Here is a 20,941-nt window from a genome sequence, read left to right on the forward strand (position 1 = left end):
AAACCTCCTCTTTACCAGATGTAGTTTGCAATATATGCAACTACCCAATGATCAAGTTAAAATAACTGCTTCAAAACTAGAAGTTGCCATCCTGTTAAGAAATGGCATCAATAAAGAAAGCATTGATTGAGAAATGGAAATGTAGTGTTTTGCTGTAGATCTCTCAAAGGCTTTACAGTACAAGTCAGTATTAAAATTCATCTTGAATCTTAATATCATACATTGAAGATAAATTATTTAATCCTAGGACAGCTGTAAAAAATAGAGTGAGTGAACAAAGATGGCTGATTTATTTTGGTTTACTTTGAGGCTAGCTAGCTAACTTATTTCATGTCACAGATGGGCCTGACAGATGATTTCCAGCACTGGGCATATCCTGGTAGACAGACATCTCTCCCTAAAGAAAAGGATGTTGTTCATAGATACCCTGTGGGTAAAAGGAGTGCAGAGCTGACCAACTTCCACTGCTGTCTCCAACATGACCAGCCACCTGATCACAGATACCTGACACAGCTCCTCCAAGCATGAGAGGTGCTGCTGAAGTCAAACTCTGTCTTCTTGGAAAACAATTTGCCTTTTTTTTAAACCAAGCAAATTCATCTTCTGTGATCTGCCAGTCTTAGCAGTTTGCCTGTGCCACTTCACCCTGCCTAAACCAGGAGGGGAGGTTTCAGATGTGATGCTAAAGGCTGAATGCTAGAACAGGAAGTCACTCCAAGACTGCTCACCACAGATATCAAAAAGAAGTCAGATAAGATTTGCTCTGCAAGGTTCTCCTGTAGCAATGGAAGTCTCTGGCTGTTTATAACACTACATGCACAGTGTCTCAAAACATCACTTCTTGGTATTAGATTGGGGTTTATAATCTTAATGGCACAGAGCAAGTAAAATGTTCCCAGTGTGACCTTGGCAACAGCAATTTAGCTGCACAAAGATTATTTTCTCCTATGCAGTTAGGAAGAATAAAAATCACCTACTACAGCCTTCTTAAACAGATGAAGTAATTCAACTGAAGGATAAAATCTTACTTGGAAATTTGCAAATATGTTATTCTGGTTTTAGATAAATTAACTGAACAAGGCCTTTCTGGCACCTTCTGCCTCATCTTGCTTCAAAGAGTTTTTCTGGCTTGTGCACAAACTCATATTCTGCTCTCCCAAAGAAATGATGAAGATAACGTTGAAAAAGTTCTCCTTTGAAACATCATCCATTTCTGATATATCACTGTAGCCTGGAGATCACTTCTGATAATATCACTGCTGTCTGGAGATCATGACCAATAATTTGTCTCTTCTAGAGGCTTTCCACTGAAATTGGTATTAAAACAGGTGATGTGTGCAGAGCAATCTCAGCAAACTGGATCAGTGTAGGCCTTGCCTGAGCAATACAAGAAGAGAGAAAGCATCCCCACCATGAAATTTAGTGTAGAGCACTGGTGGCATTGGAAATTAAAATATCCTAAGCTTTTGAGCAGGGAGGGAAAAAAAAAAGGTTACAATTTGGCAGTCTGCTCTTATATGGCTGACAGAATAGCTGACAGAAATGCTTTTAACAACACAATTACAAAGCAACACTTGGGTTGCTCTATTTACCTTTTCCCCTTGTATGTGTCTATTGACCATAAAACTCCTCTGGCCTAGAGAAATCCCTTTCCACAGTATTTATTATTATTAAGTAATGTTTATTACATTATTAAGATGATGAAATTTGATGTAAATAGGGGGAATGATAAATAGGAGGAATGATTCTTATCTGAGGATTTCCTCCCTTGACCCTTTTGTCCCAGATCCGTCCAACCTGACCTTATAGGTGCCTTTCCTAAGTGCCTGGTGTTGTGCTGGCTCGGGCCAGGCCAGAGAGTCTGAGCAGGGAATTTCTCAGACACAAATCTTCTCTCTTCTCTGCTTCCTCCATGCTGATGTGCCTAATTACAGTCCCAGTCATCCTAGTTTCCATCTGCTGGGAGGAGGGACGGGAAAGAGGAGCTCTTTGTCCACAGTTAAGATGAGAATAACCCTCTAGCTTGTCCTCTCTTCCTTTGGCTGTCTATGCAGGGAGCCAGCTGCTGCCAGAGACAGCTCCAGCAGCATGTCTGGAATAGGACAAAGTTCTCTATTTCAGCTTTTTGTCCTTCTTGTCTCCCCATGGATTATATCTGCAGAGATCAGAACTGTCACTAGCACTGGAAGGCTGTATTATAAATGGGAATTAATTTACTTTTAAATAAGTATTTTGTAATTTGTTGTTCACAGTGTTTAAGTCCCGATGATGTGGTCTGGGGAAGATTCAGTGGGCTGTTTCTCTGCTCCAAATATAATGAAAGAACTGGTCTGTTGCCAGCCATGGAGGAGGGAGGAGGAGGAAATTAGAATATGCAGCATTTAAGGAAAAAGTCAGATAAAAATAAGACTTAATTCTGTAGATACAGTTTTACTCATGAATTGAACTGCAGTTCAGAGAAGGGAGATGTAGAGGAAGTTAATTTATAATGGCCACGCACATCCTGAAATGGACTGAGGTGGATTTCAGAACATACTGCTTAGTTGTAGGCCAGCAATCAGAGTTTTTCAATCTGCTGCTTCCTCCAAATGTGTGAAAAAACAGCCTTGTGAGTTCACATAACTGCTCAGTTGCCAGTTGGTGCCTCCATCTTGCCCTCAGCACAGTGATATTTTATGCATAGACAAAAAAAGCAGTTCTAGAAGGGAAAATAGATTTTTATATGAACTTGCATTTCAGCAAAGTTATATCTTGCACCATCATAACTAAGAACAGGGTTTGTCCTAAAGATCATAGCAAAATGAATGTAAAGGGTACATGTATGCACAGAGAATGTGGATACATGTTACATATGTGTCTGTACATGTAGGTATGGATAGAGGTACCAAGGTGATTGTTCACAGAGAGTGAATTCCACATGGAGTGAGACTGGTCCTAAGTATCTTCAGAAACATTTTGTATGTACTTTAATTCAGTTGTTAGAGGCCTCATATGGCTCTACCGGCTGAAAACCTGTATTGTTTTGCCATATCTTCTGTTAATAACAGGTACCAGACAGTCCACAAAAAATACCAGACTCTTTTTTTTTTTTTTTAAATGCCACATACAAAATAGTACTTGAAATTTTCCTAGTTGTAATTTGTGTGAAGGGGCAAAGAGACTATTTACACAGAAAAAGCTGCAGTTTCCAGACCTGAATCTTTGCTCATTCCATGTGAACCATGTGCCTTTAAAAACTGCTCTCTATCCTCATAATTCCTTATTATAGGAAATTGCAGTTGGCAGCAATCAGGTTAAGTATTTAAATATTTTTTATTTAATTGAGGGGATTAAATTCACATTTCCAATTTAAAATATTCTCCCATCCTAACTACAAAAGCTGGTTGTATGTTTTAAAGCTTTTAAAAATGTCAATATTGACTTAATGTGAAAACACATTACTATCTTTTTCTTGTCATTTAAAGACAGACTCATTCTCTAGCAGGCACCAAATAATGTACTATTTTGATTCTTCAGTCCCCTTCTCTATCCCTTTCCCCATGGCTGACTTTATGTCATATGTGGAAAAAATCCTCATAAGGAAATTGCTGGCAGAATCTGGTCAAGAACAGTGATCACTCTTGGTAGAGGATCAAGTCCAGCTCTTTTTCTGTAGTCTACATTTTGTTTTTAATTTTTTTTTAGTCTAAATGACTTAGATATTTCCAAGTACAAGGTTCAGAGAAAAGGAATTGTGCTGACCTCTTCTTTGAAGTAAGATTAAAAAAAGGACAGGGAGAAAGTCTATTAAAATGTGGCTGCTTTTTAAAAATGTGCTGTTTGTGTGTACAATGCCTGCCAAGGAGTCTGTCTGCATCTTGTGTGTTCCAGTCAACAGTGCACGCCCCCCCATTGCATCTCATCTCCATTTTCGGGCAACTCCATCTCACCTTTTCTGTGCTCTTAGGAAATATCTGAGAATTTCATCAGTACAGTCATCTGTGCCTTTTTCATAGTGCTTTCAACTCTCAGGCTGCTGGGACCACTAAACAGCCACTGAACCCTAGTGCTGTTGATGGCCCAGGTGGGGTGGCACTTGGAGCCAGTGGGATGGATTCTGGGGCAAGAGCTGCATTCAGGTTGTCCTGAGGTTGACTTTCTTTTTAAAATCTAGACCATTAAAGCCATTTCATTCTAATCTAAAAGAGCATGAATATTGCAGTGCTAAGCATAGCATGGGAGTTCTGCTACTTTGTGGGGAAATATTCTCCTTGTGGAGTATTTCCAGAAGCTCAGCACAGTGGCTGTTACCTGGGGTCCCTAAAAGGCAGCCAGTGCAGGAGCTGTGCTTTGTAGGCCAGCACATCCTGCTAATTGCCAGCTTCACTGGCACAGATTGGAGCCTGCAGCCCCTCACTGGGCTCACCTGCTGATCCTGCAGACTGAGGGATCATTGATCTCAGTGGAAGCAAGGAGATCAATTGGGAACTAGGAAGTTTTTTTGATTACTAAGGCAAAATTTTGCTCCCATGACTGTGTCCCATTTCCAAGCTCCTGCTGGATCTGAGCTCTGCTTCTTGTGGACACAGACTCCTACCTCACAATTCCTAGTAATTATAGGGGTCTATAGGGGCATCTAATTCAGGGGTCTGAAAGACTTCTTTCCTGAGGCACACACCCAAATTGTATCCTGGGTGCACATCAAGACGAGGCCGTGGCATCTGCTGTTTTTTCCCCTACTTTGCCTGCATTAGAAAGGAGTGTGTGCAGCTAGAGGAGGAGTTCTGCATTCTGTCAAATCCCCACCTGAACCATCAGAGGTCCAGGCCTTAGGACACAGCTTCCTACATCTCAGAGCATCCCTTCCCAAAGTTCACACTCAGTCACAGTCTGATGGCTTTCAATGAGGGGCTCTTCATCCTCGGGGTTAAATCCTCACCTTCCTCCTCTGTTTAAACAGAAAGATATGTATTCAACCTTTATATAACTGGTTATAAAAAAATGAAGGTTTTAAGAAAGACAACCCAAGTAAGATCATTTGAGTACAGTCTGTTTATAGCCAAATACCATTAGAGAACAAATGTTTCCAGGTGTTGCTCAGAGTGAAGGATGAAGTAAGCCTGATGGCATGGGCAAACAAGTTCTGCACGCTTGGGTTCACCACAGCAGCCCTGCAGCTCCCTCCGTGCCTCAGGCAGCCCAGAGCAATCTCCATGTGAGCTGGAAGTGCCACTCCTGGGCTGGAGGCACTTGGCAATTGTCCCATCTCAGGGGGACCAATGCCTTTGGGCACTTGGACAGCAGCAGAGCAAGCTTCACATCAACCTGCTGCTCGCTGGGGGCTGCCCTGGGTGGACATGGTGTAATGGCAGTTCCTTAACCTGCAGAGCAGTGGGAGCAGCAAGTAATGGAATTGCTGGCTTTGAAATTCATGCAGGAGGGCTGCATCTTTGGGCGATGGGAGGTTTTCAGAAAATTCGGAGCCCTATCCATCCTCTAAAATAGAGGTCAGTTTAAGATGACACTTTGTTATTATTTAGAGTAGTAATGCTTCTAGCCATGTCAATATTACAGCAAGTAATGCTGCCCAAGGGGAATGGATCTATAGAGTAAAAATCCCAAGGCTGAAGGCTTAACACCCACTCTCGCACATATTTCTAGTTTAGACTGCTGTTGCTCTTGCCCTACGGGGTGAATGTCCTCTGGATTCCACATCACATATCCTGGTTTAGTTCCACCCAAAGGGAAGCCAGCGATCCTGCCCTGAGATGACTTTGGGATTGAAATGGAAACATGGTAAGTTGGAATTTCCTGGAGCCAAAGTCCCAAGCTGAAATGCTGACATGTACTCATCCCTTCTGTCTAAACCTTAGGACTTCACTGTGAGAGCTCAGCAAGCTCAGACTCGAGCTCAGGAGATGCTGAAGTTGTTCTTGTGAAATCATAAACCAGGGATTTATTATGGCAATTACATAATAATTATGTAATAAAATCATAAAATCAGTTATCCTCTTAGCTTCTCGATGCAGATCAGATAGCAATAATTTTATTCAAGAATATTCTCTAGTTTCCTACCTTATTTCATTCCCTGGATATAATGAAACACTATAACAAGTACTTCTGAAATTACTCTTTTTTCTCCATACTTTGCCTTTTATACAAATGTAAATGTAAATGTCGTGGAGACAGATGTTGCATTTTTTAAAACTACTATTCCAAATAGAAAGGAAACAAACTCAACATGGAATGAAACATAAAATAGGTCACTGCTGGGTTTACATTACTTAAAACTGAAAATAATGTGACATGTATTTTCCACTTTTAATATTATTTTTTGGCAAAGTAATTTTGAAAACAACAAAACATTTAAAGTTATTTTTAATGACAAACTAGTCTTTCCCCTACAAGTTAAAAGTTACCAGAATAGTAAAGCATGTGAAGAGTTTAGATTTTGATGATTATTGACTTTCCAGTGGAAAATATTCTCAGTAAACTGATTAGTTGCTTCTTTAAAAGCAAGGAGGAAGAAACAATATTTAGTTGGAAAATATCTTAGCTATCCAATAGGCAAAGCAACTATAAAGTTTTAAAACCTCCTCCAGGTTCTTCACCATCATTATCTGAGATAACCTTCTAAGTATGACTGCCACCATTTAGGAGCTTTGTGATGGGCATTTTTTAACTGAAAAAATAATCAGGAATGTGAATTGTGTTTTGTGTATGATACACATGCTTTTATAACTTTTTCCCTAATAACACCATGAGATGTAACATAGCCTGGTAGTACCTACTAAGGGTTTTGGTGCAAAGAAGAAGCAATTTTCTCTATACAGCCTTCAGATGGAACTTTTTGGACTTCTATATTGATATATGCAGCTTTATATGACTCCTGTATTTATACGCCTTCTATATTGAGGGGCTTTATATTTCTCCTGTAAACAGTCACCTCCCCTAATCCATACTGTATGGAACAATTTGAAAATAACATTATTAACAGGAAAGTAGTCACCCACAGAAAGTATAATCACATTTGATTTTAGAAAATAACAATAAGCTGAGCATGCTGCCTGGATCTCACTTGCCTATTTCCCTTTTACAAAAGGATATTTGGGCTATGGATAATTTAAAAACAAATAGTATTATGTTATTGATCCCTAATCTCCAGGGTTACTGGAATCCTCCAGTTGCATGTGTGAAGCAGCATGAGCCAGAGAGGGCTGGAAATGTGGGAATCATTACAAAAGACAAAGAGGGTCATTTCCTTTATTTTACACATTGGCATAAGTGGCAAAGCTGTTTTATCTTTGCACGAGGAGTTGGTGAGAAAAAAGCAATGTTGTACTCAAACACCATAGACCAGGTTCTTGCAAGTGAGAGTGCTCTGAAGTTAATGGTGTGCTGGTCAGACTCAGATCCTGATCTTTGTCCATGGTGTTGTTATAGACTTTTCTGGAACTTTCCACTTGTCATAGTGGGATCTGTGAGAACACCACCAGCTCAAGAGTCACTCTCTTATAATGTCACTTTAAGTTAGTGGTAAGCACTCAGCCTTGTACAGGCAAGTTTTTAAACATTTTTTTTTCTTGTTGCTGTATGAAAGACCCAGACAACCAATTGGAGTGTTATTGTTGTTATTATTAAAAATATAAAGCATGAAAATATCCTACACATAAGTACCCTAAAATTGAGCTTTGCCACACCACTACCTCTATTTTTCAGTTCCAGTAATCTCAGACAGTTCTTGGAGCAACAGTGTGGAAAACTTTAAAGCAAACTTTGGTGAAGTTTACTTTTTTAACAAACTTGTTTTTAATACCCTTCTATGTCACCTTTGAACCAACCAGAAGCAGCTTAATCCTCTTCTGGATGCCTTGAGTAACTACTTTAAAATGCAAACAGAAATTAGTGGAGGAAGTTCTGCCTCTTGATTGAAGTAACTTGGAAGAAAAACCTCTGTTAGTCTCCACACACTGATTATTCTTTGACTTTTCCTTATCAGGTTCTTTTCCATTTACTTTTAGTTTCCCTATTTCTGAATGCAATTTCCCCATGCCTCATCTTTGTAGAATATTTATCCTGCCATAAGCTATTCCCCAAGGCTGTGGATATCTGCTTTCCAATCTAGCTGCAGAGGTAACTGCTCTGAAGGACGTGGTCACCTTTTCCATGGGCTCAACAACTGCTCCTTCTCCTTGCATTTCTGCATATTTTTTAAACAGTAAGATACTGCCTGTTAGCCTAGTCAATATTTTAATACTCTCTGGCCACTCTCCTCTCTGTCTTTTTATTAAAAGGCACTTTTAAGATTCCTTCCCAAATAAAGCATGTTAATGATTTTTTTATTCTTTTTCCACTGTAAGTTTACTCCCAAATATGGTATTTTTGGCATGTGTCGTATCTCTCAAGGCTCCTAGTGGAGTGGATACTTACAACTAGGAGTAGATATTAAAAAACAAAAATGGGATTTACAAAGAATGTGTTCTTTCACATAATGTATTTCAGAAAAAGTAGCAAAAATGAAAGCATTTAAATACACAAGAGCCATAAAGTTGTTAAACCAAGATGCTTAGGTACTACTGTAGCCACGGAAGGACCATAAGCAATAAAAAGATCCACTTTTGGAACACAAAGTGTATAAAAGACTATAGAAAACAAGTAATTCAGCATATGGAAAGAGGATTTGTGGCTGTTTCTGGCTACAGGAAGTCTCAAAAGTTGACAACAGGAGTCATTCCTAAAGGGCACTTCCATAAAAAACAGTGAAGCAACAATATACTTCTATCTATGTTTCTCGTAATTGCATCATTCCCTGCCCCAGATGTCTAATTCCCTGAAAAATTCCATCTTCAAAAGAAAAACAGTGGCCACGAATCAAGCTGAAATGAACCCACAAGTGAGAACTGAAAACTGGGGTTTGCAAAGTCAGTCTTTGGAAAATTACCACAAGATGTATATATGAAAAATTATTAAAAGTGGCTCCAGAAATCAGAAAGACTTGTTTTGTCTCCACTCCTTCCTAAATAAGAATAATAAATTGCAAAATATGCAAGGCTAGATCACATTAGAGAATTCTCATAAATTATATATTACATTGTTGGACATTAAACTGTTAATCCAGGAAAGCTTCAGAGTATGGGTTTCCAATTTCCACTTTATGAATTTTTGTCAGCACAGCTTCCTGTGGTCAGATGATGTATCCTGTCAGTGCCAGGCTTTTTTTTCCCCAAAACAGTTAATTGAATTTTAATGACATGCAGAATCTCACACACCGGTGCTTTGTTGAAAGGCAGTGCTAGAGACCATTCCCATTTTTTGTTCCTGATTGCACCTTTGTGATTTCTTACTATATTAATTCTTGTAAGCATGTCTAATTTTCTCACCAAAGACTTAAGCACGTGAGCCTTAATTAAACACATTAGTAGTCATGGAACAATTAACATAAGTCTTCCACAGAAAGAATTGGTCTGCAGGGAAGAGGAGTCGAACAGTGAGTGCACTGTGTGCTAGCACTTTATTTACAGAGAAAACCTCAAATCAAATCAATATCAGTTTGCCTAAAGAAGAAACTATCATGCTTCATGGACTGAGACACTAAAATCTTCTTCTTGCCTATTTTTCTTAATACACAGCCACTGTCCTGGAGCTTAATCGGAATTCATGAAGCTGCTGAAGTCAAGAAAGATTATTGATCTTATTAAAGATGTAACAGCACCAGACTGAGAAGATGGAGCCTCCAGAGGAAAGAGAGGATGGGAGCCTGTGGGAGAAGCTGAAGCCGCTACACTTCACTCTGTGTTTAGCTCACACTGCCACGAGAAACCAGAGGCATTTTTCTTTCACAGATCAAGAGCTTAAAGCCAGGGCACAACTGCCCCATGTTGAGCACTTACATCTCTCCACCTACAGCTGCAAAGTATGCCTTCCTGGTCATCATCACCAATGTTTTAATTAACTTTGGAGGCTTAAGTCCTTCTTCATTTAATCCCATTTAATGCTACTGGAAACAAAGGAGTGGCATAGGTGTAGCTGGATGGGAATTTAGAAATTGTAGGTTACAAGGATGTTACAGATGGCCTAACTTAACTGACACAGCTGGTACTAACACAGAGAGAAATCATCTAGGTATACTTTTGTATCCTAGGGTTTTTTCTGTACCAACTCCAGAGTGCAAATTAATTGCTACTAATTAGGGGCCTTTTGTTTAGACTGACCCAAAATATTTTTTCATTTTTGTCACGAGGAACAGAAAAACTTCAGAATTCAGGTAAGTTGTTCGTTTGACAGGAAATTGCTTGTTTTATTCAAAAGTAACTAGAACAAGAGGAATCAAAGCACTCAGTTCACAGAAATTTGGAGGTGGGGGTACCCCCTGCTGAACACCTGCATGGTTATGCTGCTTCACTCACTGAGATGCAAGAAACTGGGTTAAATTTGGAGGGATCCTTCAGCCTCAAGGACCAGGATATTGGGAGCTGAATCTCACTCAGTCTCTCCTGCTATAACTCTTCCTGTAATATATATAATCCTCCCTCTATATAAAATGCCTAATAAATATTAGGTCAGTCAGAGCCCATCCCTAAGACACAAACTCCTTACTTCTGGTCCTCATAATTTTTTTTCCCACTGCCAAATGGATGGAAAGAATGATGGCAGAGAAGGAGAGTCACTGGCTCTTGCCTCCCTTCCCAGTCTGAGCAGGGCAGAGGAGTGTGCAGCTGGACACTTTCAGGGTGATGACCTTGAGCTCCTCCTCCCCTTTCCTGTGCCCTGCCCTTAGAGGTGCTGCTCCACACTCATGTTTACTCACATGCAAAAAATATACCAGTATCAGGAACAGGGACAGGAGACCTCATCTCAGGAAGGAATATAGCATGGTAATTAAAGGACTAATTGAGATAGGAAATTAAAAAGTTCAATTCAAATAATCCCATGAAGAGGAAGGTCTTGGCCGTACATCTCCCAAGTTCTGCATTATTCAAGCGCCAAGTATTGCACCAAAGGAGGCACAAATCCTTTTGTTTCCTCCTCCAGCTTTATTTATCTAGGTAAAAAAAACAGCTGAAACTATTTGGCAAATCTGATGCAGATTAAAGTGGGGGGAAACTAAACCCGGTACTTTTGATAATTACTGTAGTCATCTAAAACATTTACCCAGCTGAACACCACAGTGGTATTCTTACAGCACACCTGCGCAGGCAGGATTGTCAAGCTAAACTGGAATTCGTTTTATCTCTCCACTGCAGGTGAAAATTAAAAGTTAAAACCAGAAAGAAGCAACACAGGTCTTCTGGCTAGCAACCACTCTCTTGATAAAAGATGACACGCAGCTGCTCTTATCAGGCTAAAAGCTGCTGCCAGAGAGGTAAGAAAGAATTTTTAGTTTCATTTCCATTGCAAAAGGAATGGAATCAGCTGGGTGAGCTGTGTTGCTTGGAGGAATACTTTCTGACTCCCTACTCTTTCCAGAAATGGCCCTTTCTATTGTGGTGTGTCCTTACATTTCAGCCCAGACCACTCTTTGGTTGGTGAGGGGGAGCCCTGTCCTCAAGCAGGGAGAGAGAAGCACTTGCTCCCTGTGCTTGTCCTCCAGGAATGCTGGGCAATGGTGGAGCCATGAGCTGGACCACAGCACTTATGTGCTGTGCAAAGGGCTCTGCTGTGCTTGAATTTCATGTCAGTGATATATTTCCCAAAATCCACGGAGCAGGTTAATCCTGCAGTTCCACTCTGTTATTCAGGTAGTATCATAAATAATCTTTTCACTTACAATGTGTAGATTCTGTATTTATGATGTATCCAACTTATTTGAGAGTTAATTGTGAAAAGGAGACAAAGCTTCATCAAGAAAATCATTAGAAAAAGGCCATCTCAATATTAACAAGTAATTATGGAGTATGCCCCATGGCAAAGATGAATTTTGTTCCGATTTTCCTACATTGGAAAAGCAAACTTTTGCCTCTTGTAACACTGCTCTGAAATCAGCCTTGATAGTTTCTGTGCAGTGAGGTCTAACCTTGTCTTGCAGCTGTGGATCCACGTGTGTCAACCCGCGTATGTCATGTACGTTTTAAGCAAATAATTGCATGCAAAATGTTTTATTTCAAGACTGAAACACTGTTCCAGGACAGGTAGTATAGGAGTGAGGCCAGCTGGGTGGACCTTTGAAGGATTTTTTCCAAGGCAAGGAAGGGACCATGATAAAGGTCTCTCTGATCCTGTAGGTGTGATTGTAAAAAGACCAATGAAGAGAGAGATGACTTTAAGATACAGCAAACACTGTGTTCCCATTAATGGGAATAATCCATGCTAGCCCACCGTGTGTTGAGCAGTATTTGTCTTGCACAAAAGGTGCAAAATAATCTCAATATATTGTCTGAGAGACAGGAAATACCAGTTCAGGAAAGAAAAAAGAAAAAAAGGCGGTGGGACAACTATAGAGTATGTACTATCAGCAATAAGTATACTCAAAAATAAACCTTCAAAAGGGCAGAATTGCCCCTGTGAGACTTCCTTGGGACTTCCTTGTCTTTCCAGAGTAAACATACCAGTACCACTATAAATAGACATCTTCTAAGAAATCATATATAGTTTGAACCATTTAGGATTGATTTGGGAAAACATGGAAAAGTATCTCATAGAAAGTCCATTGACATGTTTCATTGGTGTGAATAGCTATACATTTCCTCTATGTATGTCACACAGTAACTCAGGAAGAAAATAAATTATGTGGGTACAAAAATTATCTCATAATTCTGACTCTCATTATCCAATTAATTTCTTGTAGATATTTGTTTCTCAAATCAGACATGGACTACACCAGACTTTTGAAGTACCATTATTTTTGTTTATAGGACAGCAGTATGATTGAAATCAAGGTTTCTCTTTCCAAATATATATATGCTGATACATAACAAAATTTGGCACATCTACTAACTTCTTTGTTTTTCTTAAAAGCCTGTCATGTAGATACAATAAGCAAATCCTTTTCTCTCCTGAATCTTTATGAATATGTAATAGTGTCCTTATATAATCAATATTTTTCTCCTAAAGGGTCAGGTTTCCTTGTTTGGCAGAATACTTTTAATTAAGGCACGCCCATAAACACTGGAATGTTGGAGGATGATGTTTTTTGGAGCTGCTGCTGCGTGCTTTTGAGTATGCTACACATCTTGAAAGAAAATGGTGGTTTCAAGATAAACCTAAATGTCTTATAACAGCTTTTTCTGTACTTTTAATTTATGCTGCTTTTGAACATGTTAAATTTTAGTTTATATGTAGGCTCAGCCCAGTACTTTTCTACCAAGTGTGTAGGGGAGTGATGCACTACAGGCTGTAATTTAGGGGCAGGTTGGAACTGCCTGAAATATGCATATCTTCATAATTTATTCCTAAAATGCTATTATTACCTGAACTCTCTGTAGTTTCAGCACTAAATATCCTTCCTTTCCCTCTGCACTGGGGTGGAAAGGCGGTGGGAGGGAAGCAAAGTTATTTTTACTTCTGTGGCTGCCAAGCTGCGTGCCAGAGGCTCCAGGAGCCCACGCAAGCTGGGGGATAGAGCTGGGCTGCCAAGGGCTCTGCTAGCTCTGGGCAAAGCAGGGATTTTTCAAACACTAAGCCATCCTCACAGAGATGGTGTTGGACTGTGGGCACACTCAAAGCCAAAACACAAAGAGTAAAAGCCTACCTGCCTAAAGTAAACATTTAAAAGTGAGAGTGTGTATTAATGTGGTGCTCAGATGTCACAGCAATGTCCATTCCATGCATTGAATCCAATGCCTGCATCAAAGGACCAAAGTGATCCCACCCATGAATCCCACCCATGTATGTATTACTCTTTCTAAACACATTACTATTGCAAAAGCTCAGCCCTTGGGATCTTTGCTCTCATAAACTTTATGGTTACTTTTACATGGTGGCAAAGTCCCTCCTGTACAGCTATTTAAGTTCTTGAGTGCTTCTGAAACTGATGCCAATTTACATTCTTTATTTGCATATAATAAAGTGGGATATTTTTAGTGTTGTTTAGCACAGCTAGCTTGTATATATGGCAAATAGCAACAAAATAAAGAAATGGAAATGTAATGAACTGTTTGAGGGGAATTTGTTAACAAGAATTCTTCCTTGGAAAGCTTGCTGCTTCAAAGAGGAAAGGCTGATTTATCTGGGAACTTAAACTTCCACTGGATGATATGTTCCAGATTTTCAGACTATTGGATAGATAAGACGAGCTTCTAAATCTTCCCTACTCCATGTGTTTGATCATGTCACTGCTAAAATTAGGCAGCACGAAGCTTAATTTATAGTAATGTAAGAATCATAAGCAGATAATGACATTTACACAGCAGTTATGGGTTGTTTATCCACAGGACTATTGAGGAAATGGGGAAATAAATGCCTGGGAGTTGGCAAAAACACTAACAGCAGAAGTGGACTTCCACTTGCATAAAGCACAGGAATAGGATTTCTGAGTTTATTTTCAAAATCTCTTTGTGTAAATTCAATTATTACTATGGACAGGGAGCAATAATTTTGAAAATGTCATCTTGTTTTAATCTACATAGACACATATTTCCTGAGTGGCAGATGACAAAAACTAGCTCTCTGAAAGTTGCTTGAAAAGTAATCAGTTCCTACACAAATTCAAGATAATATTTGAATTTTTGGTCACTGTACAAGGATCTGAGATTTATTTACACTTTGGACATGAGACTGGAAACAGTTTTAAAATTTTTACATATCTGTCACATTGATTCAAATGATGTAACAGCTTCTCCATGTTTAAAACCTAAAAGAATGTTCAATTTATAAATACAAACATTTAATTTAAATAATGCTATACTGAAATCAGCTTCACACACCTCTGCCTCTTCTTATCCATGTTATCAGTTCTTTCTTTTTCAAGAGAAGATCTAATTAACAAAACCTTTTCTGTTCTTTCTCCTTTCATTCACTCTCCCACTTTCTTCTCTTGTTCTCAATCCCTTTTCCTGGCAATTCTTATCAGATTTTCATTTTACCCCTCCTTCTTTACCAGTAATCCTGTAATTTCCATTTGTAGGGTTTCTTCCCTTGTTTGTTGTAACTCTTCAGAAATATCCCAGTATACGTACCTGTCTCCATATTTTACTAAATCCTACATTTGAACTAATTTTCCTACTGAATTTTCCTCCTATCTATAAGTTTTAACATAAAATAATGCATTGCCTGAAACTATGACCCCAGATGGCTTTCTGACAACTTCACCTTTTCCCAAGTTGTCTTTAATTTCAGCTGCTTGCGCCCCACTCAGCTCTTTAGAGGTCACCATTAGTGATGTGACCAAATCTCAGGGCTCCTTCCACCTCCACAGCCTGTGATGTTATTGCTCGTGCTGGGACTCAGAAATATTGTCCTCTCTTGACTCACCATTGAAAAGATGGAAAGGATTTTTTTCTTTTCTTATTTTATTTTTCAAATTATTGCCAATTCCTTAATGTTTCTTTCAGCTGTGGGAGATGTCCATCCTGAATTTCAACAGATACCTCACCAGGCTCTCTTTTTGCCTCTTAGTATTCTACCTGTGGGTTTTTCTAGGTGATTTCTTCCAATTTTGTCAATGCAACTGTCATACCTAGAATGCAACTTCTCCACTTATTATCCATTGCCTGATTTCCCCTTGAGCCTAAATCACTGAAGTAAAGATAACCTTCCTGAATTTTCTCTCTGATTTTATCAGCCTCTCTCTGTATCCTTTCCTGGCACTCATTTCCCTTCAGTGCCTTTTTGAATAGAAGTTAGGAGCATCCATTGGGCACTCACCTGACATCTTACCTCATATCTTACTGTGCAGTTGTTGTTCCAGGCTGACAATGCCATTTTCAGTTGCCCTTATATCTTTTGTCTCTCAGAAGTTCTTTCATATATGTATTTCAGGCTTTCTTCTAGAAAACTATGCCCAAAATAGACTTTAAAAAGGACTATGAAGCCTTCCTTCAAAGTTATCTCAAATCCCACTGCTTTCATGATGCATTCAGGAAACAGAATTGATACCAGGCTGTGGCATTTTCAGTGGGGAGTGCTTGTTTTCATTTATTTGTAGATTTTAAAAAATACCGTGTGCTACATTTTACAGCCTAAATATCTAGACTATACTAAATACATACTCTTCCTCTCTTGCTCCCATCTTAAGGGTTTTTTTCTTCAGTTTCTCTTATAAATATTGCAAGGGGTTTTTTTTGCTTTAAAAACCATGCTTTTCAGGCATGCACAATATAATATCCCATGACATGACAAATAATACTAACTTAATTTTTTTTAGCTCTACTAACATGATACAGATAAGATTTCAGAAAGGACTTACCCTGCCCAGACACCTGCAATAGCACATGCACAGCAATAAGACTCAGTGCTAAATTACATGATGGCAAAAAAGTAATTAAGTTTGAATATGTCAGATGGTTTGATACATTAATATTGTCAACTTACTTCAAAGCATTGAAGTACTGTAAAAATGTAGCTTGAAAACAAATCTTTGTGTGCTTTCAAACAAACACTTCTGTCAATATCTTTTCACAATCGGGATTTCACCCCAATTTTAGGATAGTGATGTAGATAGGGATTCCCATTGCTGCCAGCCAGAACTGTCCATATCAGGGCAGAATAAGGGGATGAAGAAGTATTTATTTTCTGTGTATATACAATGCCAGACATAATAGCATCACAAGTAACTAAAAGGTAAGAAAACTGTTGAAATAAAGTTGGTTAGCAAATATTTTTAATTTAATTTCTTAAAGGTCTGAATCTCAGACCATTTCTGATCAGCTGTATTCTAATTTTATATAAACCAAAAAATTACCAAATACACAAAGGTCAAGCCCACTGGATTGCATAACTTATAAATCACTTCAAGAGAGTTAAGTGTGAAAGCTGATATGAAAGTGTGAGTTGCTAACCACGGTCACAGCTGACTGAGCGTTTTGTTTATTCTCTAACCAGATTCTGCTTCAGGAGTCTGTACCACAACTAATTAACCATAATGCTTTATAATTGTATAAACAGAATATATAACAGATCTTTATGATATATAATTAATTCTGCCCGTAAGGAAAGCTTTTATAAGTCAAACCATGTGCTGTTGGAGAACTGCCTCTTTATGTTCTCCCTTACAAGTCATGAATATTTCCCTGCCAGCAGAGCTCTGGGAACATTCTAGAAAATAATGTTCGTTAAGGCCTGCCAGGTGTTTTCTTACAGACTGACTACTGGGAGCTCCATCTCTGAAGCTGAGGTGGTTGCAGCTGCCTCTGCTCCTTCCTTTATGCAGACTGCAGTGAGGAAAGGCAGTTTGGTACAGAAAATTTTCTGGTTTTAAAGATCAAACTCACTTGCTGTTATCATGCATTAGTTATTTGTTTAATCTTGAGTTTTGTCAGCCTTACTTTTCTGTATTTTTTTGTGTATTAAATTCCAGGCTGAACTCAGTCATTGCTGCAAGACCAGAACAAGAACCCAGACAAACACAATTTGTTTTTGGATTACGACCCATGAACAAGCACCACTCAATATGGTTAGAGGATGGCCATTCTCCCATCTGCTGTTTGATTTGCTTGTCCTTCCTGTGGAAAACAAACAAACCAACAACAAACATGCATGAGTTCAGGAGACCTGGGAGATCAGACACCTGATTTCACCGTATGAAGGCCTTTTTCTTGAAGTGACAGAAAAGACAGCATCCATCTCTAAGACCTGTTCAATCAAAGGGGTGAGTCACCCTTACATCAGGAGCTTTGTGTGTCCCAGGCCAGAGCTGCTAGCAAAATCTTGAAACAGCAGGCTTAGGAGAGCTGAAAGTACCCTGAAAGACTCCACCAGACTGTTTGCAGAGAAACCCTATCTTTGTAAAATGCTAATCAGAGCCAGCAAATTTCCAAGCATCCCAAGATGAGAAACTCATCCACCTAGTACTCTGCTGATGGTCTAGCAGGAGATCCATTTCTAAGGACCACTGTGCCTTAGGACATTGGCTCACTCTTAGGACATCTTAAATGTACATAATAAAAGAAGTTAATATGAACATAAGTTGTTGGCTGGAAGAAAAAAAAAAAAGGGGGAAAGAAAGAGAAGAAACAAAAGAAAGAGTGAGCGAAGTGTAGAAGCCTCCATGATCTAGCCATCACTTGGCTGAATGGGAGGCACAGGTTCACATTACACTCCTTTGGAATGATAATCACACCCTTCTTTGAGGCTGACACACCACAGGGAGGATTATCTTTGCAGGGCAGCCCAGATCCTTCTCACTGATAAAGCTGCTGTATCTGAAAAGTATTTGGCAGAACTATCAGCACACACACAAACAGAGGAGCTGACTCTCCTAACCTCAGAGGCTTGGTATGGGGAGGTGTCTGCATCAGCTCCTGTGCCCTCCAGATCAACTCTACAGATCACCTATGCAGCTTGGAGAAGAAAACACGGTTTCCTTGGGAAGCTTTGAGGTGGTTTTATTAATGGTTTCCAAACCTTTTGAGGTAACATTTTCAAGGTAACAAGCTTTTTCTTCACCCATTGCTTTTCCACCCTTTTTCTCCTTGTGGGCTAAGAAGTCACCAAAAAAAAATTCTTTTTTGCTTTTTGTTCCAAAATTAAAAGATACTGCTTCTTCTACCCTTGTATGATCAATTGCACTTATTACTCCCTTTTTCTAGACTCTTTATGAGTTATGTCACATATCATCATTTTTCCAGACACATTTTCTGTTTATCATTCCTGTTTATTGGTAGAGCCAAAGCCACAACTCAGTACTATAGGGGAAGGTCTTCTCCTTGGGACCTTTCATCATGGGTGTATAAAAACTGAGCAAATACATCAAAGAGTTTGGTTTCTGCATGATGGCACTGATTCTCACTGTTTATTGGAATGCTCTATCTCCACCAGCAGTGGTTACGTTGTTTCTCAAGCATCATGGAAATAATGCCTGTCTACATCTACTTGGCAGGCAAGTCAAGTTTGAATTTCTTCAAGTCACGTGTGTGCTTTTTTTCATTTAGGACTAAAAAGAATCTGAAGAAATTATCCAGTAGATGTGCTTCATTGGAACTGCTCTGATCTCTCAGAGAAAGAACTCTCTTTATGGCCAAATAATGCTTATGGATAGATTTGCCAAACAATGCTTTTCTTTCCAAGGACCCATAAATTTCAGAGTACTTTTGAGAGTAATAAATGTTGCAATAATGTTGTTCTTGATTACAGGCAAGACTATAACAGCTCGGACTGGTAGTGATTCCATAATTATGTTTGATTAGAGACAGGCTCTGTGCAATGCAAGGGGGTTATTTGTTGCCTTCTATCTGTCCTGGATTCCACTGGAGACCAAGAGCACACCATGCCACATACACAGCTTACACAGCTGCCTTCCTCAGAGCTTTGTCACTAAAGCAAAGCATTTAATAGCAGGAGCTGTGATAGTTGAGTGTGCAAAACCTTTTATGGAACTGTAATTAAGCCACTATGGAGCTACATCAAGTGAGGGCCACTGCTTAAGAGGATCCTGAATTTCAGCAGCCCTTGAGGACCTGATCTTGCATACTTCATAGTGTGCAGGGGCTAAAGTTACTCGTGCCTTTATTACAAGGACAGTAAGGGCCAAAGTGACAATGAGAAATAAACTGTATCTCTAACATTGTCCACGCTTTCTACTACTAAAGAATTTTTTAAAAGGAAAAGCTCCATGAAGTCAAATAGCCCTCCCCCTGTCAATGAACAATAAAAAAAATCATGCCTTACAATTTATTCTCCAGTGCTTTGTTTATTCGGTATTAAATGACTCATGGAATAAGGTTTCCACCTCTCCCTGTGGGAGATTATTCCAGCTGCTGAGAGCCTACTAGCAGCTCCCTTTCTTTCTTTTCTCTTTTAATGATGCTGAAGTTTTGCATTATATTTTAGTTTGGGATGTAAAAGAGACAAAGGAAATTCACATCCCCAAATTTGCTTTAAAATGCAATTAAAGCTGTTGACATGGACTCAGAAATCCAAGGAAACATGCAATTAGAACAGAAATCCATCATATATTTCACTTAAATACTGTGCCACCTCAACCCACCTCAACTGAGCACTTTTAAGCCAACTGCGCACTTCCTTGCTTTTACAGGTTTGTTTCTTACTGTCATGTAAATGCACTTTTATTGCATTTAGCATAATGTATTGTAAATTAGCATTAGGCAAACTCCTAAAGCCTGTTTTATAGCTGTCACACCAACAAACCACATTTACAAATAAATATTTGTTTCTACAGGTGAGTATACTGCCTACTTGGAAATTATAATTATTTCCAGCATTTTGACTCAGTGCTGTGCTTCTGCTCTGGTCCCACAACCTGTTGTATGCAAAGAATGGAACATTCTTACAAAGAACACTTTGCTTATAGAGTAGCATGCCCTAAAATTCTTTAAATGTGTCTCTCTAATGCATTTTATTGTTATTATTTTTACCAGGCACTGCAAAGTCTATTTTAAAAGAGAATATTCTCCTGCTTTGAAAATTCATAGCGTGTTTGCCTCCCAGTAGTAGTTGTGGAGTCCACTACATCACTCAACAGGATCCCATTTGGTAAAGGAACAGTGATGATAAGTTCCAAATAAAATTGAGTCCTGTTTGTTGTGCCTAGAAATAAAGGTCGTGGTGAACAAGGCTTTATTTGTCAGAAACAGTGAAGTAGGATAACTAGAGGGGTAGAAACAACCCAGAAAAGGACTCTCTGAAATGAAGGTTGAAGTTCCCAACCCTCAGATTTGCCTTTTAAACCAGTATTGTCAAAAAGTATGCTTTTATTAACACCAGCACTAATCTGACAGCTAGGACACTGGTGTGGTAGGGGCATTCATGCTTAATGCAGTTCAAAAAAAAACAACACAAAACCAGATACAGACCAAATCAAGAAATCTTAATAGAAAGATGTCAGGGACTCTACTATCAGACACTTATT

The 20,941-nt window shown here is 39.1% G+C and overlaps 1 protein-coding gene across 6 annotated transcripts in view; it reads left to right on the forward strand.

The window, feature by feature from the left end:
* Positions 1-18,074, forward strand: part of UMAD1 (UBAP1-MVB12-associated (UMA) domain containing 1) — a 101,410-nt gene extending 83,336 nt beyond the window's left edge. For 4 of the 6 annotated variants that reach the window (XM_071429063.1, XM_071429061.1, XM_071429064.1 and 1 more), the window contains one exon: positions 17,432-18,074. In XM_071429063.1, coding sequence (XP_071285164.1) covers positions 17,432-17,645 — 214 coding nt within the window. In that variant the 3' untranslated portion in view covers positions 17,646-18,074. Of the gene's footprint in view, positions 1-5,640; positions 5,776-11,222; positions 11,342-17,431 lie in introns of all 6 variants that reach the window. The other 2 variants (XR_011679490.1, XR_011679491.1) reach the window with 2 other exon arrangements.
* Positions 18,075-20,941: the final 2,867 nt, after the last annotated feature.

The sequence above is a fragment of the Agelaius tricolor genome, unplaced genomic scaffold (assembly GCF_023055355.1).
Source record: "Agelaius tricolor isolate 1412-34295 unplaced genomic scaffold, bAgeTri1.0.p SCAF_6, whole genome shotgun sequence".
Classification (NCBI taxonomy): domain Eukaryota; kingdom Metazoa; phylum Chordata; class Aves; order Passeriformes; family Icteridae; genus Agelaius; species Agelaius tricolor.